At 39.7% G+C, this 21,306-nt stretch overlaps 3 protein-coding genes across 4 annotated transcripts; 2 read left to right on the top strand and 1 right to left on the bottom strand.

Moving 5' to 3' along the window:
- Positions 1-2,115: 2,115 nt before the first annotated feature.
- nek12 (NIMA-related kinase 12) lies at positions 2,116-8,041 on the bottom strand. Its single transcript, XM_050041580.1, has 2 exons — positions 6,743-8,041; positions 2,116-2,992 (listed from the first exon to the last, which is right to left on the bottom strand). The coding sequence occupies exons 1-2, from the start codon at positions 7,875-7,877 to the stop codon at positions 2,784-2,786; spliced, it is 1,344 nt and encodes a 447-aa protein (XP_049897537.1). The 5' UTR covers positions 7,878-8,041; the 3' UTR covers positions 2,116-2,783.
- Positions 8,042-8,840: 799 nt separating this feature from the next.
- pin4 (protein (peptidylprolyl cis/trans isomerase) NIMA-interacting, 4 (parvulin)) lies at positions 8,841-12,444 on the top strand. The gene is made up of 4 exons (XM_050043155.1): positions 8,841-9,003; positions 9,217-9,284; positions 10,573-10,692; positions 11,997-12,444. The coding sequence occupies exons 1-4, from the start codon at positions 8,967-8,969 to the stop codon at positions 12,153-12,155; spliced, it is 384 nt and encodes a 127-aa protein (XP_049899112.1). The 5' UTR covers positions 8,841-8,966; the 3' UTR covers positions 12,156-12,444.
- Positions 12,445-14,472: 2,028 nt separating this feature from the next.
- On the top strand, positions 14,473-20,378 carry faf2 (Fas associated factor family member 2). 2 transcript variants are annotated; one of them, XM_050042695.1, is made up of 11 exons: positions 14,473-14,599; positions 15,534-15,602; positions 15,786-15,920; positions 16,574-16,650; positions 16,734-16,872; positions 16,982-17,067; positions 17,342-17,433; positions 17,678-17,855; positions 18,446-18,617; positions 18,787-18,930; positions 19,134-20,378. In XM_050042695.1, exons 1-11 carry the CDS (start codon positions 14,537-14,539, stop codon positions 19,314-19,316), a joined length of 1,338 nt encoding a protein of 445 aa, XP_049898652.1. In that variant the 5' UTR covers positions 14,473-14,536; the 3' UTR covers positions 19,317-20,378. The 2 variants fall into 2 exon arrangements, with proteins under 2 accessions (XP_049898652.1, XP_049898653.1); XM_050042696.1 differs by lacking the exon at positions 14,473-14,599 and adding an exon at positions 15,206-15,442.
- The last annotated feature ends 928 nt before the right edge of the window (positions 20,379-21,306 follow it).

A 21,306-nucleotide genomic window follows, 5' to 3' on the forward strand; every position in this document is an offset into this window, starting at 1 on the left:
GAAAAGGAAAAGTTAGTTACCCCTGCAGTGATGTGTGCAGTCTACACTAATGGAAAGATGAAGGTGCGTCTATGTGTTTCATCTCTCAAAATGGGACCTGCATGTTGCTAGTAGGTGTCATGCAAGTGGGTGAACCTGAGACTGCTGAATGCGCACGCGGAAAAACTTTGGTCAACTCTTGAGAGATCGTGTGTTGATAAAATCTGAATCGTGCATTTCCGTTGAGACGACATTTAACCTTGAGCTTGGCACATTCAATGCTTAACCTCAGTACAGTAAAGAAATGTGCCTGAATGCGTAGGACCTGGCAAAGCATAATTTTTGTGAAGTCTGCTTCACACCTTACCAGTCTGCTGTCTCACAAAGTGCATGCAAGTAAATGCTTACTAGCTGACAATGAGAGCGATAACCTGTGTGTCCGTGTGTGTGTGTGTGTGTGTGTGTGTGTGTGGTGAGAATGTGTACAGGGTCGGAGAGTACTTTTCTGAAACAATTAAGCTTTAAAGGCCAACAATTTTATTCCCGATAATGTAACTACAAGGTCATTTTAAGGATAAGAACTTCAAAGGATGAAGGGAAGGGCAAATCAGTGTGTAGAGATAACGTACAATGATGACAAAGGAAGGCTGCAAGCCGCCTTGTGTTTCCTCTGCTGAATTTTTATTATCTAATCACTAATGCGAGTAGAAAAGGGACTTACCGAGATACAAGACACAAAATTAGTTAGTTAGTGAGATCTCTATAACTTACTACACTTTCGAAGTCTTTCTTTGAGTCAACAAGTGGCTCCATTAAAAACATAAAGCTGAAAATCAGTCTGTGTTTGAAGGATATATCCAGGACGTCAAACTGACTCAGCAGCAACAACAGGTTAAAAAGACAAAGACAGTTAGAAGCTAAAGCTGAACTATAGGCTACAGATCACAGTGTAAAAGTGAACCACCACAGACAATGAATATAAAGGGAAACTTTGCTGATATTGAACCAGCTGTGTGGCATCGTAGTGTGTGCAGATGAACGGTGGTTGGCTTCGCCCCGGTGCCACCGCCAGGAGCTCCAGTGGAAGTCACTGTTCTTATGCACACAATGCGATGCCACACAGCTGGTTCAATATCAGCAAAGTTCCCCTGCTTCCCTTCACTGGTTCCTGTACAGCAGGGTCGGCCTTTTTCTTCTTCAGTATTATAATCATTAAAAAGCAACAGCAGCATGTGTATACATTCAGTAGGCTATATCTTCAGTAGCTAGCTAGCTAACTACACTTTTCAGGGTTTGATTTTGGTTTTGGAACAGGGAAGATACCTCCAACCTCTCCAGGTAACGAGTATCATTAATACACAATGTGTCCCAGGCACAACATTTAGCTCCAAATCCACAAAACCAGCCTGACAAAATCTGAACCGATTGCACTAGGGTCAATGGAGCACAGTTGTGATGTTGTTGGACCCTGGTCTGAGCCGACTTGATGCTACGTTATGATTGGCCAGTCTACGTCCGGGGGCGGGACTTAGCAAAGGGTCAATTGCAGGCTTAAAATAACAACTTCTGGTTAGTTCCTACCTTTTCTGGTTTAAGTCCCACCCACTTTGAGTTTGAACCCCCATCCATTGCGAGTAGAGATACGGATACAGATAATTTAGTTGCTCAAACAGACACATATACAGAAACAGATAATGATGTACTCGCTCATTCCTGGTAAACATTAACAACTCTCCCCGAATCGAAAACTAGAGCGCTAATTCTCAAATTTGTGATGTCATCAAGGATAAAGTCTGGTGCTGCTCCACAGACAATGAACTGGGAAAGCACCCAGGGGAATGTCCTGTATATGGGTGCATTCTCTGCTTCAGAACCGAGAACGCTACGACAGAATAAGGGTGTTTTCATATTAGGTATGATTGATTCTTGCTGTGGATGAGTACAGTCGCAAAGCTAAATCTGGGTCTGTTGATGACAGTCCGCACTGCCGCCAACCTGTGTTTTCTATAGGAAGGCGCACATACAGCTTCTATATGTATTTCTCTTCATACATATGCTTCTTCTTCTTGGTTCCTTTTTTTTAATTTTAGATGTATTTAAGATGTTATCATAACATCTTTGCGGCAAGCTGCATACACCACATACTTCCTTTGAAGGCCTAGCTGCATGCAAAACTGTGCTTTTATCTCATTTTGAGGCAAAGATAAGCACTGAAAGGCTGTTTTATTTCAAATATTATGTGATGACATAACAAAGAACACTAAAAGAGAAAGCTGAGAGAATAAAATACAGTGTGAAGCATTAGGATATGTAATGGTGCTTTTATATTTTTTAGTCATACTGTGATATATAAAATGTAGTTTACAAGTTAATTGCTTTTTTTTACTGAAGAATAAAAATAAAGTGATTTCAGATACTGTAAGAGCTTGAATACTAAATTTCCTATTACTATTTTATAAAATAATCCGCTTACTCATTTATTCATCTTTACCAGCAGTCCTTATGACGCTAATCAGAAACTGAACTCAGGGACATTCACGTCACTTAACAGCCATTTGTAACAGCACACACTGAACAGGACTTCATTCATTCTCTCTAGCCCCACCAAGTGTTTTCAACTTCATCTAGCAGTAAACGTCTTATTTCAGCCCTATAATGTTCCTCAGACACTGAAGGCCTGGTGTCCTGGTGCAGAAAACACTTAATAAATAAGGCCTTTGTCAGATAAGTCATTGTTCCAGCTGTTAAGGTCCCTTTATTTCACATTGTGTTCTATTAAACTGTAAGAGTTTATGATAGTTTTTTTAGCCCTTTTCCTTCAGTGCTTTCAGTGTGATGGTCAATCCTCCAGCATCACAGAGCTGAAACTCCTCTTCCACCGCATCGTCATGGGGCTGCCGAAGAGCAGCAGTGTGAACCGAGGCCACTTCATCCTCATATTCTTCTTCCACCTCAGCTTCCTCAAAGTCATCTGGATACTCTTGGTCTGAGACATCAGGAGCCTCCGGAAATACTGTAAGAGAGAAGGAGTTGTTGAAGGCTTTTGTTTTGATCATTCCTGTTTATATACATAACTACCTATTAAAACCTTGATTTGTAGCTGTATAGATGTGTAGCTTTGGCGCTTATAGGTGCTTATCAGTCTCAGACAGTGAGAATAATATTAAACTATTCTCTTGATGTCTGGTAAAAAAAAAAAAAAAGCACAAATGACTTTCTTGATAGAACATTTAAAGAGCCCCTCCAATGAAAATCAAGTTTCAGCCTTTGTAATATGTTCATATTGAGTTTTTTTTAAATGCCATAAGACGCATCATGAGTGAAATAAGTAGTCAACACTGTGGCTGAGCATTCCCACTTTAAAACTGAGTGAACCAATGACAGCCTCTGTCCCCAGGGAGGGACAAGAATGGCAACCATCAAAGCACACACGTCTTTGCAGTGAACATTACGTCAAAGGTGAGCTCAAGTAAACACTGAGCAATTTAGTTATTGTAGTTTTAGCGCTTTATGTAATCGTTCTGATATGGTTTGTTTTCATGTACCGACGTAACAACTCCAGTGGTCTTGACGAGTTAACGTTACGCTAGCTAGATAAGTTATCTGGTTAAGAGGAATGTTCATTTTAAGTCTTAACAGCTAACAGCAGTTTTTGGAAGGAAGGGGGTGTTACCTGTCTCCAGGAATGATGGAATACACCTGACTAACTTAACACATAACTTATAACTTGAAAAATGTTGGACATAATCACTTTTTGTATCGTTAGAGGTACCAAATCTGATAACTCGTCGTCCCTTGACTGGGTACCATCTGTCTTGCAAAACAAGATGCTGTGAATGTCCTCCTAGAACTGTCATCATTGTCAGACGCTGAACCGGAGCCACCTGCTGAGGATGGGCAACAGTGTGACAATAAATCATGCAAGGAAAAGATTACAAAGGGAATGTAATGACCTCAGAGAGGAAGACCATAGGCTTAAGGACATTATTAATTCGGGAACATTTGATAAACTGGCTTTTAAAGAAGATGATAAAAAAGTGGAGGCAATGACTGGAATCCCCACATATTCCAAGTTACAGGTAGCTTTAACGTTAGTGATTTCATGTCTGCAGACTGGTACAAACCTCTCTCCCTTCCAACAACTCCTATTAACTATTGTGAAAAGCTGAAAATGAACCTTCCCTTTTCATTGGTTGTATCTTTAAGATATCAATTCCAGCTGCCAGTGGAATATTTAGAAGCACCATTGAATTGTTGAATGCAAAACTTCTTTAAGCACTTGTGTTTTGGCCAGATTAAGTTAAGCTGTCAATGCCCATGACATTTAGACAGCTCTTTCGTAAATTGCCTGTATTATTGATTGCTTTGAGATTTTTATTGAAAAGCTGAAAGACCTAAGAGCAGGAGCACAGACATACTCAAAAATGATGTAGCAGATTCAGTTGGTCTGTACAATGCTGAGCTTAAGATCCCAGCTTTTACTAAGGAGAAAAAGCAACTGGGTCTAGTGGAACTGGAGTCCACACGAGGATCAGTTAGGATCCATGTAGAGGGTAAAGCCCCCTTTCCACCAAACACTTTCGGTATGGTAACTTTGGAACCAAAAGTAACCCTTCAGACATGGTACATAGACCCTAGCGTTTCCACCGCAAACAGTTCGTTTTCATGTGGGCGGGATTGTCGTCACTCACTGCTCCGTCCAGCACTCACTGTATTTCCTCATTACCGCTGACACAGAGGAAAGTCTGTATCTCATTTATCGTCCACAGAACAAGGCTGCACGCCAACATTTTCTGAACAAAATAAAATAGTCTGCAGTGAGAGTCTCTTAATGGGATATTTGAAAATAGCAGGTTTGTGCATTTAGTCCTTCTCAGGCAAGTTTAGGGTTTAGTGTTGCTAGAGCCAACAGGAACGACGCTGCACAACGATTTTTTTCTCCGAGGTTTAGAATATATGCAGTTCACATAACCTGGTCGAAATGACTATATATAAACGCTTGAAGATCCAGTCATTACTTAAAGTATATGTCATATAGAAACTTAAGTACTAGTCAAAGGCATCACAATGAAATTTAAGGTGTGCTGATTGATAAACGTTGTCAACTCATACATTGAGTAATATTACAAGTTAATGTGACACATTAAAAGTTGCTGGCAGTCAGCCCAGTGAATTAAGTTATTTTTTTTCTCAGACTCCAGCGGCTGCTGTACAGAACGGTTCCATTGGTGCCATCCACAACTTTTCACAGTGGAAATGGAAAAAAAGTGTACCGAACTTCCAAACCTAATATATATTTACTAAAGTGTAATGCAATTCACATACAAATGGAAGCTTTCTCAGAGGCTTAGAATGATTTCTCTATATATACACAGGCAGGGCATGGTCTGCTGGAGGCTGCCCTCTTGCATCGCCATATTTGAATACAGTGGCCGAAAGGGATATACGCGCTTCGCTTTTCGCGTTTACCTAGAACTTGCTGTCACTGGAGACAGAGAAGGTGAAGATCAATCCGGGGTGCTTCTGCGTGAACCTGCTTTGTACTTTTATGATTCTATCACACTTTAAATGGAGGACCACACATATGTTTTGCATATGTTATGAATATCGGCGTTGCTTATTCCAGGTGGAAAGAACTCCTGAAGGAGAAGGATTTCACAAGGGATGCGGAGGTTGCCTGCTTTCTGCTAGACAGGTAATTCAATTTGATATTTTAAAATCATTTTGTCTTCATGCTTGCAACTACTTTTCCCTCGTCTAAGTTCGAGTGACGGCTAACGTTACATTTACGTGCTAACGTTATCCTAGCCTTGGCTACTGTTATCCCAGAGCTACAGCTAAATGGTTAGCCTAGCCTACAGCCTAATCTGTTGATTCATCTCGCGCTGCTGTGAAGGCTGCCACCCTCTCCTCCTCCTCTTCCCTCTGGGTAGCCGAGACACACCTCTTCGCCTGGCCGTTACTGCACCGCTTCTTCCCCCTTCCTCTCCCTCTCCCTCTTCCTCATCCTCTCCCTCTACCTCCTCTCCCTGTGTCCTGTGGAAGAACACTCCGGAAACGCATATATTATAATCGTACTAACCTATATTTGCCGCACTGTGCCGTGACTATCACATAAAACGTGTTATTTTAGCATTACTGTGCTAATGCTCCTTTTACCAAAACAATTAGAAATAAAACACTCCTAACATATACCTCACAGATAACCTATATCTCACTGGTAAGCTATAACAAATCGTAACATGGTTTAGATTCCTAAATAAATATTCACCTCGTCACTAGATACTCCTGAAAAACTCGAAAAACTCTGCTGTCTGCATAAGGCTTTTTGTCCTACGAGGCCACCGTCACTTACCCGACAGGAGGAGTGAGTGAGTGAGCGCTGCAATCTAGAATTTGACCGCTTTTGTCACTGTTACTCACTATTTTTACACACTGAGGCTTTAACTGAACTGAACCGTACTGTACTGCTCAGTGGAAATGGGGCTATAGAAACAACCATTCACGCTCACATTCACACCTACGGTCTTTTTTAGAGTCACCAGTTAACCTAACCTGCATGTCTTTGGACTGTGGGGGTAAGCTGGAGTACCCGGAGAGGGCCCATGCTGACACAAGGAGAGCATACAAGCTCAATGAGGCCTTTTGCTGCTCTATTGAGGATTTTGAATGACAGGTTTGAATATTTTAACACTGTTAATAGTACTTTTACAAAGGATCTGACTGTTTCTTCTATCACTGATAACAAGATGTTTCACTTTACCTTCTACATTACAAATAGCTTCAGCAGAATCACTCCTCGTGGGCGACGCCAAGTGTTCACTGCACTCCTCAAGAGAGGACAAACTTTCATCTTCATCAAAGTCCTCAGGATAGAGGCAGTCACAGTGGCTTTGTCCTCTATCACTCACATGATGTTCGTCCTCCAAATCACTGGAACTGGCCTCTGTGTTGTGCTCTTTTTCCTCCCAGAGGTGGGACTGACTGAGAACATCTGGCTGTAGTGTGGTGTCTGTGTTTTGCCCTTCTACGTTATTGTCACAGCTCTTCCCTTCAGATACAGACACATTAACCCAGCCGGTCTCTGTGTGCTTGATAAACTCCAGGTGATGTTGCACATTAGCACTGTTGAGTACACAGGCAGCTGTTGGCCTGTTTTCTGGGTTGAGGCAGAGCATGCTCTGGATCAAAGAGGAGATGTTGTTGGAGTAGATGTTGGGCACGGGATCATACTCTCCTTTGGTGATCTTGTAGAACAGACTCAGGAGGTTTGTGGCTGCAAACGGAGGTCTGAGGGCACATACCTCATACAGCAGACAGCCAAGAGCCCAGATATCAGACTTGGAGCTGTATGGGACGTCCTGGCACAGCTCTGGACTGAGGTAGCTGGGTGTCCCAACACATGTGGAGGCCATGTCAGCTGTGTTGGTCATCACTCTGGATATCCCAAAGTCACCTAACTTCACCATGCCTTGCTTTGTCAGCAGTACATTGGATGTTTTGATGTCCCTGTGTAGTACCTTAGCTGTGTGTATATAATGTAAAGCCATAGTGACCTGTGCAAACCACCCCAGCACTGTATCCTCTGTGAAAAACTCCTCTGGTTTCCTCTCTTTCACTTTGTCATCTAATGTCCCACCATCGCAGTAGTTCATCACAATGTAAATGAATCCATCAGAGTTCACAAAGGCATCGCTGCATTTAACTATGTGAGGGTGCTCCAGTCTCCTAATGATCTCAGCCTCTTGGAGAATTGCCCTTTGTGTTTTTGCTCTCCTTGTATCCTCTACTTTTATCCTCTTCACCGCGTGCAGGCTCTTCTGCTCCACGTGCCTCATCAGGAACACTTCCGCCGATCCTCCCCTGCCCAAACACAACACCTTCTCGTACTCCTCCATGTTTTGTCTTTAGCTTTTTTTAATGCCTGGGTCTTGACCTTTGAATCCGCCCACTCCACTGAGCTCAAGATGACTGTATACCGAATTCACAGTGCTGACTCGTATCAGGAAAGGTTAATAAAAACAGTTAAAACAGTGACGAGGCGAGCAGCACCGCTGTCAATGTCAACATACCTCACCAAGCGTCTGTGTTCAGTTTCGTTGCCATAGTAACCACCTCGCTGTGACGCCCTGAAATCGGATAGGAGGAATAATAATAATGAATTGTTTTATTTCAGTAACGATTTTAATATGACTTTCTTTTTCAGGGTTATTACAACACCTAATTAATTAGTTAGTAATTGTTACTGTGTGTGTTGCTGCTAAATAAATAACGTGCGAGTTAAATAAGTCAATAAATAATAAATTCTAATGGCATGAAAAATATGACCTCGTATAGGCCTGTTATAGCCCTCGGATTAAACTTAAAAATGCCCGTAAAAGGAAGATAAGGGAAAAGTAAGGGCTGCAACAAACGATCATTGTGGTTGCTGATTAATTTGTGCTTTATTTTCTTTATTAATCAATTGATTGTTTAGTCTTTAAAATGCAACATAATAGTGAAAAAATGTCGACAGTGTCTCTCAAAGACCAAAATAACGCCCTCAAATGTCTCGTTTTGGCCACAACCTCCAGAAAAATCAGTTTGCTGTCACAGAGAAGTAAGGAAACCAGAAAATGTTCGCATTTAAAAAGCTGAAATCAGACAATTTTGGCTTAAACCGGTGAACCGAGTATGAAAAATTAGTTAGTAATTAATGAAATAGTCGGCAATGACATCTTATCGATTTATCTTTGCAGCTCTATCACTCTATGAATTGCAGTATGGCTGTATTATCTGAGACTGCACGCTCTGATATATGACACTGGGTGGCGGTGTGGCCATTGAGAGGCTGCAGTCTACCAAAAAGTAGCCGAAGAAGAAGAAACACTTGCGCTGTCAGCTGGCGCAGGTTTCTGCGCAGGTCTATCACAACATAGAATGAGCGCGTGCTATTACAGGCTGTGTTTTTTCGTAATTTCTTAAATTTTAGCAAACATTAATCCAAAATGCCACCTAAGGGGAAAGGTGGTAAGGGTGGTAAAGGTCAGTGGTCCATCAGCTGTCTGTTGTTAACGACGTGATATGAACTGTTAGCTTAAAGTCAGCCACATAAACTAGCTAGCTGGTGGCAAAGAACTAAAGTACACTAGCTATCCATATTATGTGGTTCACAAGATTTAACATTGTCATATCGTTTGCGACAGTGTTGTTGTATGCAACGGTCTTTCACTGGTGTTTAATCTCGTAACTGTGTAGGAGCAGCCTCAGGAAGTGCAGACGCTGACAAGAAAGAGAAAACACCAAAGGGAGGCACTGCTGTGAAGGTAACATCTATTACACTTAGCTGCACTGCAAAAGTCAAATGTGACACAACAGGGGATTTTTTTTTTTATCAAACAATGACTCTTCCTCCCACCTCAAAGCCACTTTTGGATGAGCTGGCTGGGAGGAAATGATACCTCAAATGTTAAGTTTTTTCTTTAGAGTGGGGACCAGATTTTGCACTTGGGCATGCCTGATTAAAAAGTAGAATTGGAGGTAAATCAAAGAACCATGTACAAATTTCTGTAATCTAAAAAAGTCAAGAGACAACCTGTTGCACCTTTGAAATTATTTAATGTTAGAGATTTTCCATCTTTGTCAGCAGATATCTTCACAGTCACTTTCTTTCTTGGAGTCGGGTTTGACAGTAATTTCAGTTTAAAGCACCATGTCACAAAGCTTGTGCAATCATATGTTTATAGTCTTCAAAATACAACAATGCAACAGCGTCTTGGCTTGCCTGAATCAAAAATTTATGAATCGACTCCAGACTGTACAGAATTCAGCTGCCAGGCTTTTACCCAGAACCAAAAGACCTGATCACATCACTCCAGCTTTAGCCTCTTAACACTGCCTTACAGTATGTTTTAGTAAGGTTTTACTGACTACTTTTAAAGCTCTTCATGGTCTATCTACCAGCTGTATTTCCGACCTCTCAGTGCCGTACTTTGCGGTCCTCAGGCAGATGTTCGGTCGTTTGTCTGTTCCAGAGGCTCGGCTGAAAAGGAAATATGACAGAGCGTTTGCTGTCAGGGCCCTGAGGCTCTGGAACAGTCTGCCCAAGGAAATTAGGTTGGCTGAGTCAGTGATCTCTTCCAAATCCCTTTTTAAAACATACTTTTATCAGAGAGCCTTTCCTAATTATACTTGAGTTTAAGTTCATTTAGACTGTCTTTTATTTCCTCTGTTTTTATACACTAAATTGTTTTTATCAGTTCTTTTAAAAGTTGTCTTTTTCATATCTAGTCTGTTTTGATTATTGACATGTAAAGCACTTTGTAACTTTCAAAGCCGCAGTTAATTCTCAGAAAATACCTCAAGCATCTTGTTTTATCTCAAGGCTATTGCTGGGAAAATACGATTTGGCTGCATAAACATGACCTTTGGAGAAGTTTAGGAACTTTGTGACATACATTATAAGCTGTATACACGATCTACCACTGGGATGCTCTGTTTATGTTTACTAAGCACAGTGTCTGCAGTGATTTTAAGTTGTTCAAGGTTGAATTTTAATCACAATTTATTCCTGGAAGTCTAACAGTGCCTTTTATGATCTGTGCTCTCCCCCAGGTTCGACACATCCTCTGTGAAAAACATGGAAAATGCATGGAGGCAATGGAGAAACTGAAGGCTGGAGTCCGTTTCAGTGAAGTAGCGTCACAATACAGTGAAGACAAAGCGAGACAAGGAGTAAGAACACACACTCAAATCTGTTGTGCAGCTTTTTTTTTTTGGCTCTTGTTTATCATGACTCATGTAGAAATGAAACATTTGTCACAACTACGTTACTAAGTCAGTATTTGTCATATCCCATGGTATGCGGTGTGGATAATGTCATTGTTGCAAAGTCAGTTTAACTGGAAAAATCCAAAGAACACAATAATATTTGTACATATACGGTCATATAAATAGGGTCTGTTTATGACAGCAAATCCCGTAATTATGTCTTCATTCTGGATAGGGAAAAGCTGCATTAAAATTAAAGCACTGACTTTTTTGAACAATACTTTTCAAGACAGAAAATTGGCGGTGGGAATCAATAAAGGCCTTGCAATAACATTTTATCACAAACTTACTTAAGTCACGATACAATATTATTGCGTTTTAAATGTGCTTCGATATACTGAGTATTGCAACTGTTCACAGTGTCCCCAAAAGAAAACTTTATCAACGTCTATTTTTTTCTAATAACATAAAGTTTTCAGTCTGCTTATCTCACTTTAGTAATTTTTATAGCAGCAAATTGTATCTAGTGTGCAAAAAGAAGGTTTAATTATTATTCTAGCAGGCTAACAAAAGTTTAATTTGTATTTTTAATATCAATAATTTCCATGATAAAAACATCTATACTTGGAGTCCATGTATCGATGTGATATTGCAACACAAAAATAGTGCGACACTATGCTGTATTGATTTACTTCCCCCACCCCCACTGAATATATCCTAACTCACGGTGACAAATAGGGGAGATGATGTACAATAAACAATATAATGAACAGGCCTAAAACTCATAATGAGTCTTAATGGTTAATGAATTCCAGCCTGATGAAAAATAGTGTTTTACTTCCCTTTTACTCATTACAGAAAGTTGGCTGAGCATATGTGCTTTATTTCACCAACTATGTACATCCCCTGCTTATTCATAACTGCACGCCAGCACTACACCTACACTGGTGTACTCTCAGATACTGGGAAGTGTCAGTGGGGATGAGGCTGTTACTCAGGGACACTGTGTAAATATTTGACTCGCTGGAATCATTACTTGCAACAAAGCACTGATCTCACGTCCTTATCTGTGACCTAATTATGTCTGGTAACTGAAGCTATAAAAAAAAATACTCCAGGTTCCTGCGTTGCTCGCTGCCTTCAAAGCTTCACAGTTTCTATTTTCAGTACAATGAACTATTTGTCTTTGTTGCTCATATACACTCACCTTTGTCCCGGCTTTGGATCCCTATCAGGTGCATACAATGTGTCTTCTTGTGTCATGTCAGGGTGATCTGGGATGGATGACGCGAGGATCCATGGTCGGACCTTTCCAGGATGCAGCATTTGCCCTACCTGTCAGCTCCATGGATAAACCGGTCTACACAGACCCCCCTGTCAAGACCAAGTTTGGGTACCACATCATTATGGTAGAGGGGAAGAAGTGACGATGGGCGTACAAATTCTGTAGTGTGCTATGTTGAAAATCTGATTATTTTCTAATCGATGTTTGCTTTTTATTTTACAGAATGTTTAAGAGTAAGAAAATTAAATGACCCTCGTGTGTCAGCTTTGTCTTTGCCGAATGTACACTACCTTACTGACCATTCAGCCTGTGGGAATATTCTTACAAACTTAACTTTTACATTCAAACAATTCACTGGATTTTCTTTTTCAGTTTAATAAAGTTTGTGGAAGTCAAACCACAAATGGCCAAATAAATACATTTTCACTCAAGTAGTTCAAAATGTGTGAGCTTTGTTTGTGTGTGCGTTACAGAGTGACAGAGAGAGATGTGATAGAAGAAGTGTCGGCCTCACTCCTAAAAACTCTGCTCTAATTGTTTCAGAAAGGGAGGTGTTGCCCTTTCACTGATGTGCAGTTTTTATTAATTTCCAGAAATAAAACTCATATTTCCACAGGTGGAAATATCAAAAATAACGTTAAGTATTTATTGCAGGCAGTGTTGGGTAGGTTACTTGTGAAATGTAACAGGCTACACACTACAGGTAAAAAATGTAATAAGCAACGGTCAGTTACTTTATCACAGTAATGTACCTTATTGCATTTTGTTACTCTTGTTCTTTTCTAACAAATGTTTTAAACTGGGCAATAAAGCTGAAAAATTGCCAAAAATAAGACTATGCCAAAAGAAGGCATTCCTGCACAGCCTAATTTGGATGTAACCCCTTTGTAATCACCAACATTTTTACCAGTAGTGTGATTTAATTACACATTTTATGCTCAGTAATTGTAACTGATTTCAGTCACATTGATTGTGTTATTTAATCACATGGAGCTAGTTACTCCCAAACACAAAACAACAATAATATGAAAAACATCTGACAACAAATACCATTTACCAAAGAAAATAACAATCATTACAAAATAATTTGTTACTGAGGAGCTGCTGCAAACATGATTATTTTCATTATCGCTTATGGTTTATCCAAAAATGTTAGGTTTGTCATAAAATAGTAAGGTATGCCTTTTATTACAGTCAAAGGTCATGTCCTCAAATTGCTAGTTTGCACTGTTTTATATATTTTCATAATGTACAACATTTCAATAGCTAACAGCAACATTCTTTGGGATTTGACAACTATGACTCACGAACATCGAGGTCAAACAGAAGATGGGTGTGTCACTTTCATTTTTGACAGACTATAAATATCCCCTGATACAGATTTCACCAATCTAAATCAATGGTGTATGGATATAGATTTGTCTCAATATTATTTGTATATATTTGTAAATACATTTGTAAACTCATAAAAACATTTGATATATGTCTGCAAATACACAGAAAAAAATCCACTCATTAAATATCTCTAAATACATTATTTTACAAATAAATTAAAAGTTTCATTGATAGACTGTGGGTTCGTTGAAATGTGTAAATGACACTGTCCACAGGCGTTAACATGCTCTCGAAAATGGCCAAGTGGTACTGAGAGATTTGTTCAGAAAGTTTGTCTTAAAACACTAGCGTAGAATTGAGATCCATAACTGCCTTGTTGATACACAAATTTAAAAAATTGATTCACAAATGCTTCTTTGAATGTTGTAAATATTAGGAAGATATTCACAAATGCTTTTCATTTATTGTTAAATTAGGGACTGTTCATTACTTGTGTGTGTGTATGTGTGTGTGTGTGTGTGTGGGGGGGGGGGGGTACAAAGTATGTCATAATTTTTCAAGCACTGGAGACAGACTTGTGTTTTGTTTTTTGTTTTTTTGGCTTGGGGAGGTGCATACAAATTTAAATGGTTGTATTCTGTATTTATTTTATTGCAGATTTTTAAAGAAAACGTGTTTGGATGGCATTTTTTTTCTTTAAAAATTGCCAATATTACACCAGCTCCAGGATTTCCACTTAACCTTTTAACTTTCAAACATAAAAGGGTAAAAAATTTAAAAAAAAAAAAAAAAACCCAATTTAAATATTTTATGGTGAGGGAGGGTCATGCATCACTCCGGGAGGCTCAAGGAAAAATATATGTAGCTTTGGGGAGGGGGGAAAAAAAAAAAGAAGTCACACCTAAGCCTGTTTTTTTTTTTTTGTTTGTTTGTTTTTTAATTTATTTGTGTATTGGCGAATTTTTTTATATTTCTGTAAGTTTACTTATTTTTGTTTTTTGTGGAGTGTTTTTTTTACTTGCAGTTAACACATTAACACACAGTGGACCATAGTTACAGTAGACCGCTGTGGAGATGCTCCTCCAGGCCGCTAGGCGGCAGCAGCCCGCAGAGGTCAGTAGAGCTCAGCCAGCATCAGGAAAAGACAGTTGACGTTGTTACGCCTTGCTAGATGATTGGCGAGGTAAGATGGCGGCGCCAGAGGAGCCAGAATTATCTCAGGCGCAGACCGAAAAACTCCTTCAGTTTCAGGTAGACAGCCTAAATTCCACACTAATACGTCTCCATTTGAAACCTCACATGTTAATACGCTATCGTTGACACCGTCTCGCTGTATTTAGGCGGAACCGGGCGTGTTTTAACGCTTTTTGCACAGCCAACTTACCCCCAGCCCTCGAACGTTACCCGTCAACTTGAGTCATAGCTAACGTTAGCAAAGCTAGCTAACGTTAGCTAAGCTAGCTAACAAGTTAGCAGACTTTAAGGGCCATGGGTGGACAGAAACAGCCTAACGTTTGTTTTGTTTTACTCAAAGACATACACTAAATTCATCTTTGTCAACCCGCATCACTCGTGCAGCGTTTTTAATGTGATTTCTGTGACTTTACGTTAACTTGGCTAACGGAAGATGTGCACTGACGCTCCCTACTAAACAGTTGCTGAGTTAACATTAGCACAGCAGGCAAGATCGAGCTGTCACTGAAGTTTCTCAGCGACACAACACAACAGTTTTTAGCTACGTTAAGATAAATCATTGTTTTTATGAAAACACGGGTGATGCATATTTCCTCTTCGTTCAATAAGTAGCCTGTTCTAAAGCTAGCTGATTTAGACTATAATTGGTACGCTCTCCGTCAGTTGGTGTGGTGGAGAGCTAGCTAACATTAACCATAAACGTTAGCCTGCTTGGGATAAACGATTTTTCTCTGTGCATGTTGACGTTAATTTCGAGTTTAGTTAGCTGCCCAGCTGAAGAGTAGGTATTAAGTTACATTAATCAATTCATTTCAAGTCTTTGACAACCGTGCCAGTTTAGTTTTGGATGATTTTTGCCAACTTTTACATGAAGAAGTTGCCACAGCTAACCGGTAGCCTGTAAGTCACTGAAGTAAGCCCCGACTATACATACCTGCTGTCCTGAGCAACATGAGGCCTTCAGACTGACTTTCTTTTTGTGTCTTAACAGGATCTAACTGGTTTGGAGTCAATGGACCAATGTCGTCGAACATTAGAGCAACATAATTGGAACATAGAGGTTAGTCACATGGGGAAAAACACAATTTAAAAGTCTCACATGATTTACAATTCCATTGTCATGGCTCTGTTTATATTTTAATTCTTATACAATTGCTGTGAACTGTGTTGGCTTGCTTTGATTAATCTGTCTTTTTTTTTTATTATGACTCTAATATGATGGGCTGAAATGTATGTGTTTTAGGCTGCAGTACAAGACAGACTTAATGAGCAGGAAGGAGTGCCCAGTGTGTTTAACCCTCCACCATCCAGACCATTACAGGTCAATACAGCAGACCATAGAGTATATAGTTACATCGTCTCAAGGCCACAACCCAGGGTAGGTCTGCATATGTCTCTTAATGTTTGTGTTTTGGGATCAGATTTCTGCATAGGTGTCATTTATATTTACGGCACAAAACAAGATACAAGATTTCTCTAACAGTATACTGTAAAACTATTGCAAATGCCTGACACACAGCCAAATTCTAGCGTGACTTTAAAGGTATACTATGCAGGATTTTCCTTAAAAATCAAAGCACAGACTCAGAAGAAATCCCTCCCACTCATCTCTTACAATCCACTAGAAGTGTGTGGTGGTGTATTTTTGGTTGGGACATTTATGGGCGTGTACCCCCACAGCGCTCAGGTAAGGTTGGGGCTTCATAAAAAGGTAGCAACCAGGTGCCAGACTATAAGCAGCAGGCATATAAAAGGCAAAATGCAAATATAGTGAAGTTAAAAGTGAATCTGGGGTTTGCTTTTACTTAAGCTTTCGCTGGCAAGCATGTTTACAAACCGTAACCCACAATCCTGCATAGTATACCTTTAAGCCAGTCCTTACGTAAGGTTTAATCTAAGTGGTTTCTTTTGTTCTATGTGATTCCGAAATTTTTCATTGCATCTTAATGTCACAAAACGGAACTGGAATTTTGTTTTCTACCTATTTTCCACTGTTTAAATGTAATGTAGTGCTATGGTTCTTCTTTTCAGGGATTACTAGGATGGAGTTACTACTTGATAATGCTACCTTTCAGATTTACATATTACACACTTCTGGACATATTCAGGTAATTCAAGCGCATTAATTTAAACTTGGAGCTTCTGGACAGAAGAAGGTAACTGATCACCACAATGTTCTGTTTTCTTCAAGGTTTGCCCTGCGGTTCATCAGGCCAGATCCTCGTGGTCGGGTGACAGACCCCGTTGGAGATGTTGTGTCCTTCATTCATAGTTTTGAGGAGAAGTATGGTCGGTCGCATCCTGTATTTTACCAGGGAACATACAGCCAGGTGAGACCAGAGAACAGATGCCCAATTTCAAACACAGTTCTGCTCACAGTTCTGGACAAGATGAAATTACAATGTTTTGCGTTGCTTTTGTTCACTCTGAAACATGTAGGCACTGAATGATGCCAAACGGGAGCTCCGTTACTTATTAGTGTACCTTCATGGGGAGGATCATCAAGACACTGACGAGTTTTGCCGGTATGGTACTTATTACCTTACTCACCTTAGTGTCAGCTGTTATACAGCACCTGTTGTTGCTTTGTCGTGTTGTTGCTGTGTCATACAGTTGCTTGAGTTTATTTTACTGAAGATACAGTCTGGTTGGTGTTTGCCATATGTTATAAAGGCACATTAGCTCTAGTTTGATATTAGTTTATTATTGTATAACCTGTGTTGGTATATCCATGTGCATAGAAGAAGGTGTTCCCTTTGTAAATGGTTTGTTCTGTGCTGCTGATCTGTCACTTCCTAGCTCCACGTTATGTACAGAAGAGGTCGTAACCTTCCTCAACACACGAATGCTCTTTTGGGCATGCTCAACCAGCAAGCCTGAGGGCTACAGAGGTATGCAAATGTATTATTTAACCCACCACTTCATATCTACGCTGTCAGTGACTATGTAACATGGGTAGCACTGATCATGACAAATATATGAAATATCACACTTCATTATGTGCATGTCCTGTGTTAAAAAGATATGCGACAATCGGGGCGGGATGTCGACAATCTGAATTAGATTAATAAAAATATAGTTGCAGCATTCTTGAAATGGTGAGATTTGACAGTGTAATGTTTGGGTGTGTTTCAGTGTCCCAGGCATTGCGAGAGAACACCTACCCATTCTTGGCCATGATAATGCTGAAGGACCGCAAGATGACAGTGGTGGGCAGGCTCGAGGGTCTCATTCAGCCAGAGGACCTCATCAATCAGCTCACCTTCATCATGGATGCCAACCAAACACATCTGATGTCAGAGCGCCTTGAAAGGTACTGAATGTCAGTAAATTCACGCTAGAGTGCTCGATATGAGACGTCTCATCTTTATCTATATTGGAGAAGACTGGAAGTTATATCTGTTGGTTTTGAGATAAAGATTGAGGCTCAAAATGTGACAGCCTGGTGTCTGCGATCAAGCAATTCAGTTTATTTCAGTTTGACAGTTACAGTCCAAAGCATATAAAGACATATCGCTAATGTTTAATTTAAAAGACAGACCTGTTTATATATTTCACTTTGATACTTGGTTCATTATAAACATTGCAGTTAGGATTAAAATCTAGCTTCACAAATCTCAGTGGGGATCGGTTATCTGATTTTTTAGCAAAAAATTACTTTCAGATTTGGTGTTGAAACAATACATCTGTAAGCAGACAAATCGCTGTTATGAATCATACCTCCCTGTGATGCAGTGATTACATCAAAGGGAACCTCCAAAACCCAAGCATACCATCGTGCATGTAAATGAACTCAGTCAAAGCACAAATGATTTCAAATCTTTCTCTGTTTAATGCCACACTCTGCTAGTAGACCAGAAACATTTCAGAGTTTACAAGTACAGATTTTATTTTTTGTTTCAGGGAGGAGAGGAACCAGACCCAAGTGCTAAGGCAGCAGCAGGACGAGGCCTATCTGGCCTCCCTCCGTGCCGACCAGGAGAAGGATCGAAAGAAAAGGGAGGAGGAGGAGCAGCTGAGGCAAGAGGAAGAGAAGGTCAGACAGAGTGCTCTTGCCGAGGAGCGGAGACGAAGAGTGAGTCCTACTTTCTGTTAAGTTGATGTTGTACATGCCGGTCTATACATGGAGACCACAACCAATGAATTAAATTAGTAGAGACAGTCATCTCTAAAAAATAATTAACATCCATAAAAACATAAAATTCTTTTTGGGTTTATGTTGTCAATTTTTGTTTTGATTCCAGACGCTCGAAGAGGAGAAGGAGAGGAAGTCAGAATGTCTTCCCCCAGAGCCACCTGCAGATGATCCAGAAAGTGTCAAAATAGTGTTTAAGCTGCCCAATGATACTCGAGTAGAGCGACGATTCCTCTTTGGGCAGTCTCTGACGGTGAGCATCACTGTGTTCAAAACCCTGTGTACACACCTTGTTGACCCAGATTGATTTATCCAGTTGTTTTCAGATTTGACAATGGCTAGTTTGTTCAAATAAATAAGAAGCTGCGAGTGTCAAAGGATGTGCTGTGTACAACAAAGTATCTGGAGGCTCATCCAACTGCCCCCAATTCACTTGGGTATTTTTTTCTTTCACAGGTAATATACGACTTCCTCTTCTCTTTGAAAGAAAGCCCAGAGAAGTTCCAGATAATTACAAACTTCCCTCGCCGAGTCTTGCCCTGCCTTCCGACTGAAGAGCAGCCCAACCCTCCAACATTGAAAGAGGCGGGACTCAGCCGCTCCGAGGTCCTTTTTGTTCAGGACCTTACGGACGATTAATAGATGACGTACCTCCTGTACATGGAAACACATTTTCCTCCAATGCCCACCAATCCCCCTTTTTTCTTTTTTTCTTTTGTTAAATGGCCATCATGCACAAGGGATCATTGAGATCAAATCCTAACCTGGAAAAATCTAACCATCCTGCATCCAGTCCTTGTTTGGTTGTGTTTACGGGGTTCCCAATAGCCTGGAAAGTCTTGAATTTTATCAAATAAATATTTCTTGAAGTCCTTCCTTGAACTCATCTTTGTATCCGTGTGGACAAAGAAGTTGGTTTTCCATTGTCTATACTAGCTACCAGTTAATTCTTGTCCTTCCTCACCAGTAAGTGTTGCAGCAAAGGATTAATCATCTACTGAAATGTACTGAAACAGTAGCATAGCTTTGTGCAGAACCAGAACCATATCCCAAATTAATGTCTGGGCAACTGAGGAAGGCAGGTTGTATTAATCCCTACTGACACACACACAGGATGCAGCATGGAGAAGTATGGGTTTGTGTGATGGTGTGAATGCCTTGGCTATTTTTATGTCAAAGACTTGATGTTGTATCCACATGTCCGAATTCAACATGCCGTTTGCTCTGAAGTTTGCAAGTTTCCTCCGCAGTGATGGTCAAGCATGGCACTGGTCGAAATTGGGGTTGGCATTGCTTCAGATGTTAATCAGTGGGGTGTAGAGAGCAAATGGTTGGTGGATTTGGATATAAAGGAAAAATGGGAACCCTGTTTTAAATGAGCCATGACCTGTACATAAGTTGGATATCTAAAATCCCAAAATTTACCATACTTTTTTTTTTTTCTTTGACTCATCTGTGTCATAAAATGACCAAATGCAGGTTGGTTACTATGTGAAGCAGACTGCCTCAAAATGATGAAGTTTAAAAATACAATATTTAACAGAGGCCACAGCTTTTCCATGTGGCTTTATCTAGTATAGTACAAGTCTGCCCATAGTGTGCCTGTGGTTACTCATAGATGCCTGTTTTGCCTGTAACATCTAAATGGGCTCATGTAAAGATGTAATTTTCCAACTATAAATTAAAAACATTTTAAAAATGTGGGTTTATTGAGAATGTTGGACGATTGTGGTAACGATGCATCATATAAGCAGCTGGTGACTGAGTGAGAAGCTCACTTTGATAAGTGGGATATTTCACATAGTTTTTAAAAATGACTATTATTTCCACTAGGAATACACTGACTCATACACCCTCCCTGACCCAACCCTCTGAGGGGGTCTGGGAAGACATTTTTTTTCTTATGCCATACTGTACTATCACTTCATTTTATACATCATTTTTATGTACTTTTATAAACATGCTATGACTTCTTTAAATACATAATCATCCTTATACATTATTTTTAAAAGGATAGTATACTATGACTTTTTATGGCTTTTTTTAATGATTAACTATACAATATGACATTTTTATGACATAGTATACTATGACTTTTTATAACATACTATAGAATGACATGACATACTATAGAATGTCTTATGAGTTTTTTAGGACATTATAGTATGACTATGACACACTAAACTATGACTTTTATGACATGGTATGACTTTTTTATGACATACTATACTATGAGTTTGTTATGACATACTCTAGTATGACTTTTTTATGACATAGTATGACTTTTTTATGACAAACTGTAGTATGACTTTTTTATGACATACTATACTATGAGTTTGTCATGACATACTCTAGTATGACTTTTTTGACATATACTGTGTCTTTTTTATGACAGTATACTATGACTTTTTATGACATACTATAGAATGTCTTATGAGTTTTTTAGGACATAGTATGACTTTATGACACACTAAACTATGACTTATGACATAGTATGACTTTTTTATGACATACTGTACTATGAGTTTGTTATAACATACTCTAGTATGACTTTTTTATGACATTATGGTATGACTTTTTTATGACAAACTGTAGTATGACTTTTTTATGACACTATACTATGAGTTTG

Source organism: Epinephelus moara, chromosome 4 (assembly GCF_006386435.1).
Source record: "Epinephelus moara isolate mb chromosome 4, YSFRI_EMoa_1.0, whole genome shotgun sequence".
Taxonomy (NCBI): Eukaryota; Metazoa; Chordata; class Actinopteri; order Perciformes; family Serranidae; genus Epinephelus; species Epinephelus moara.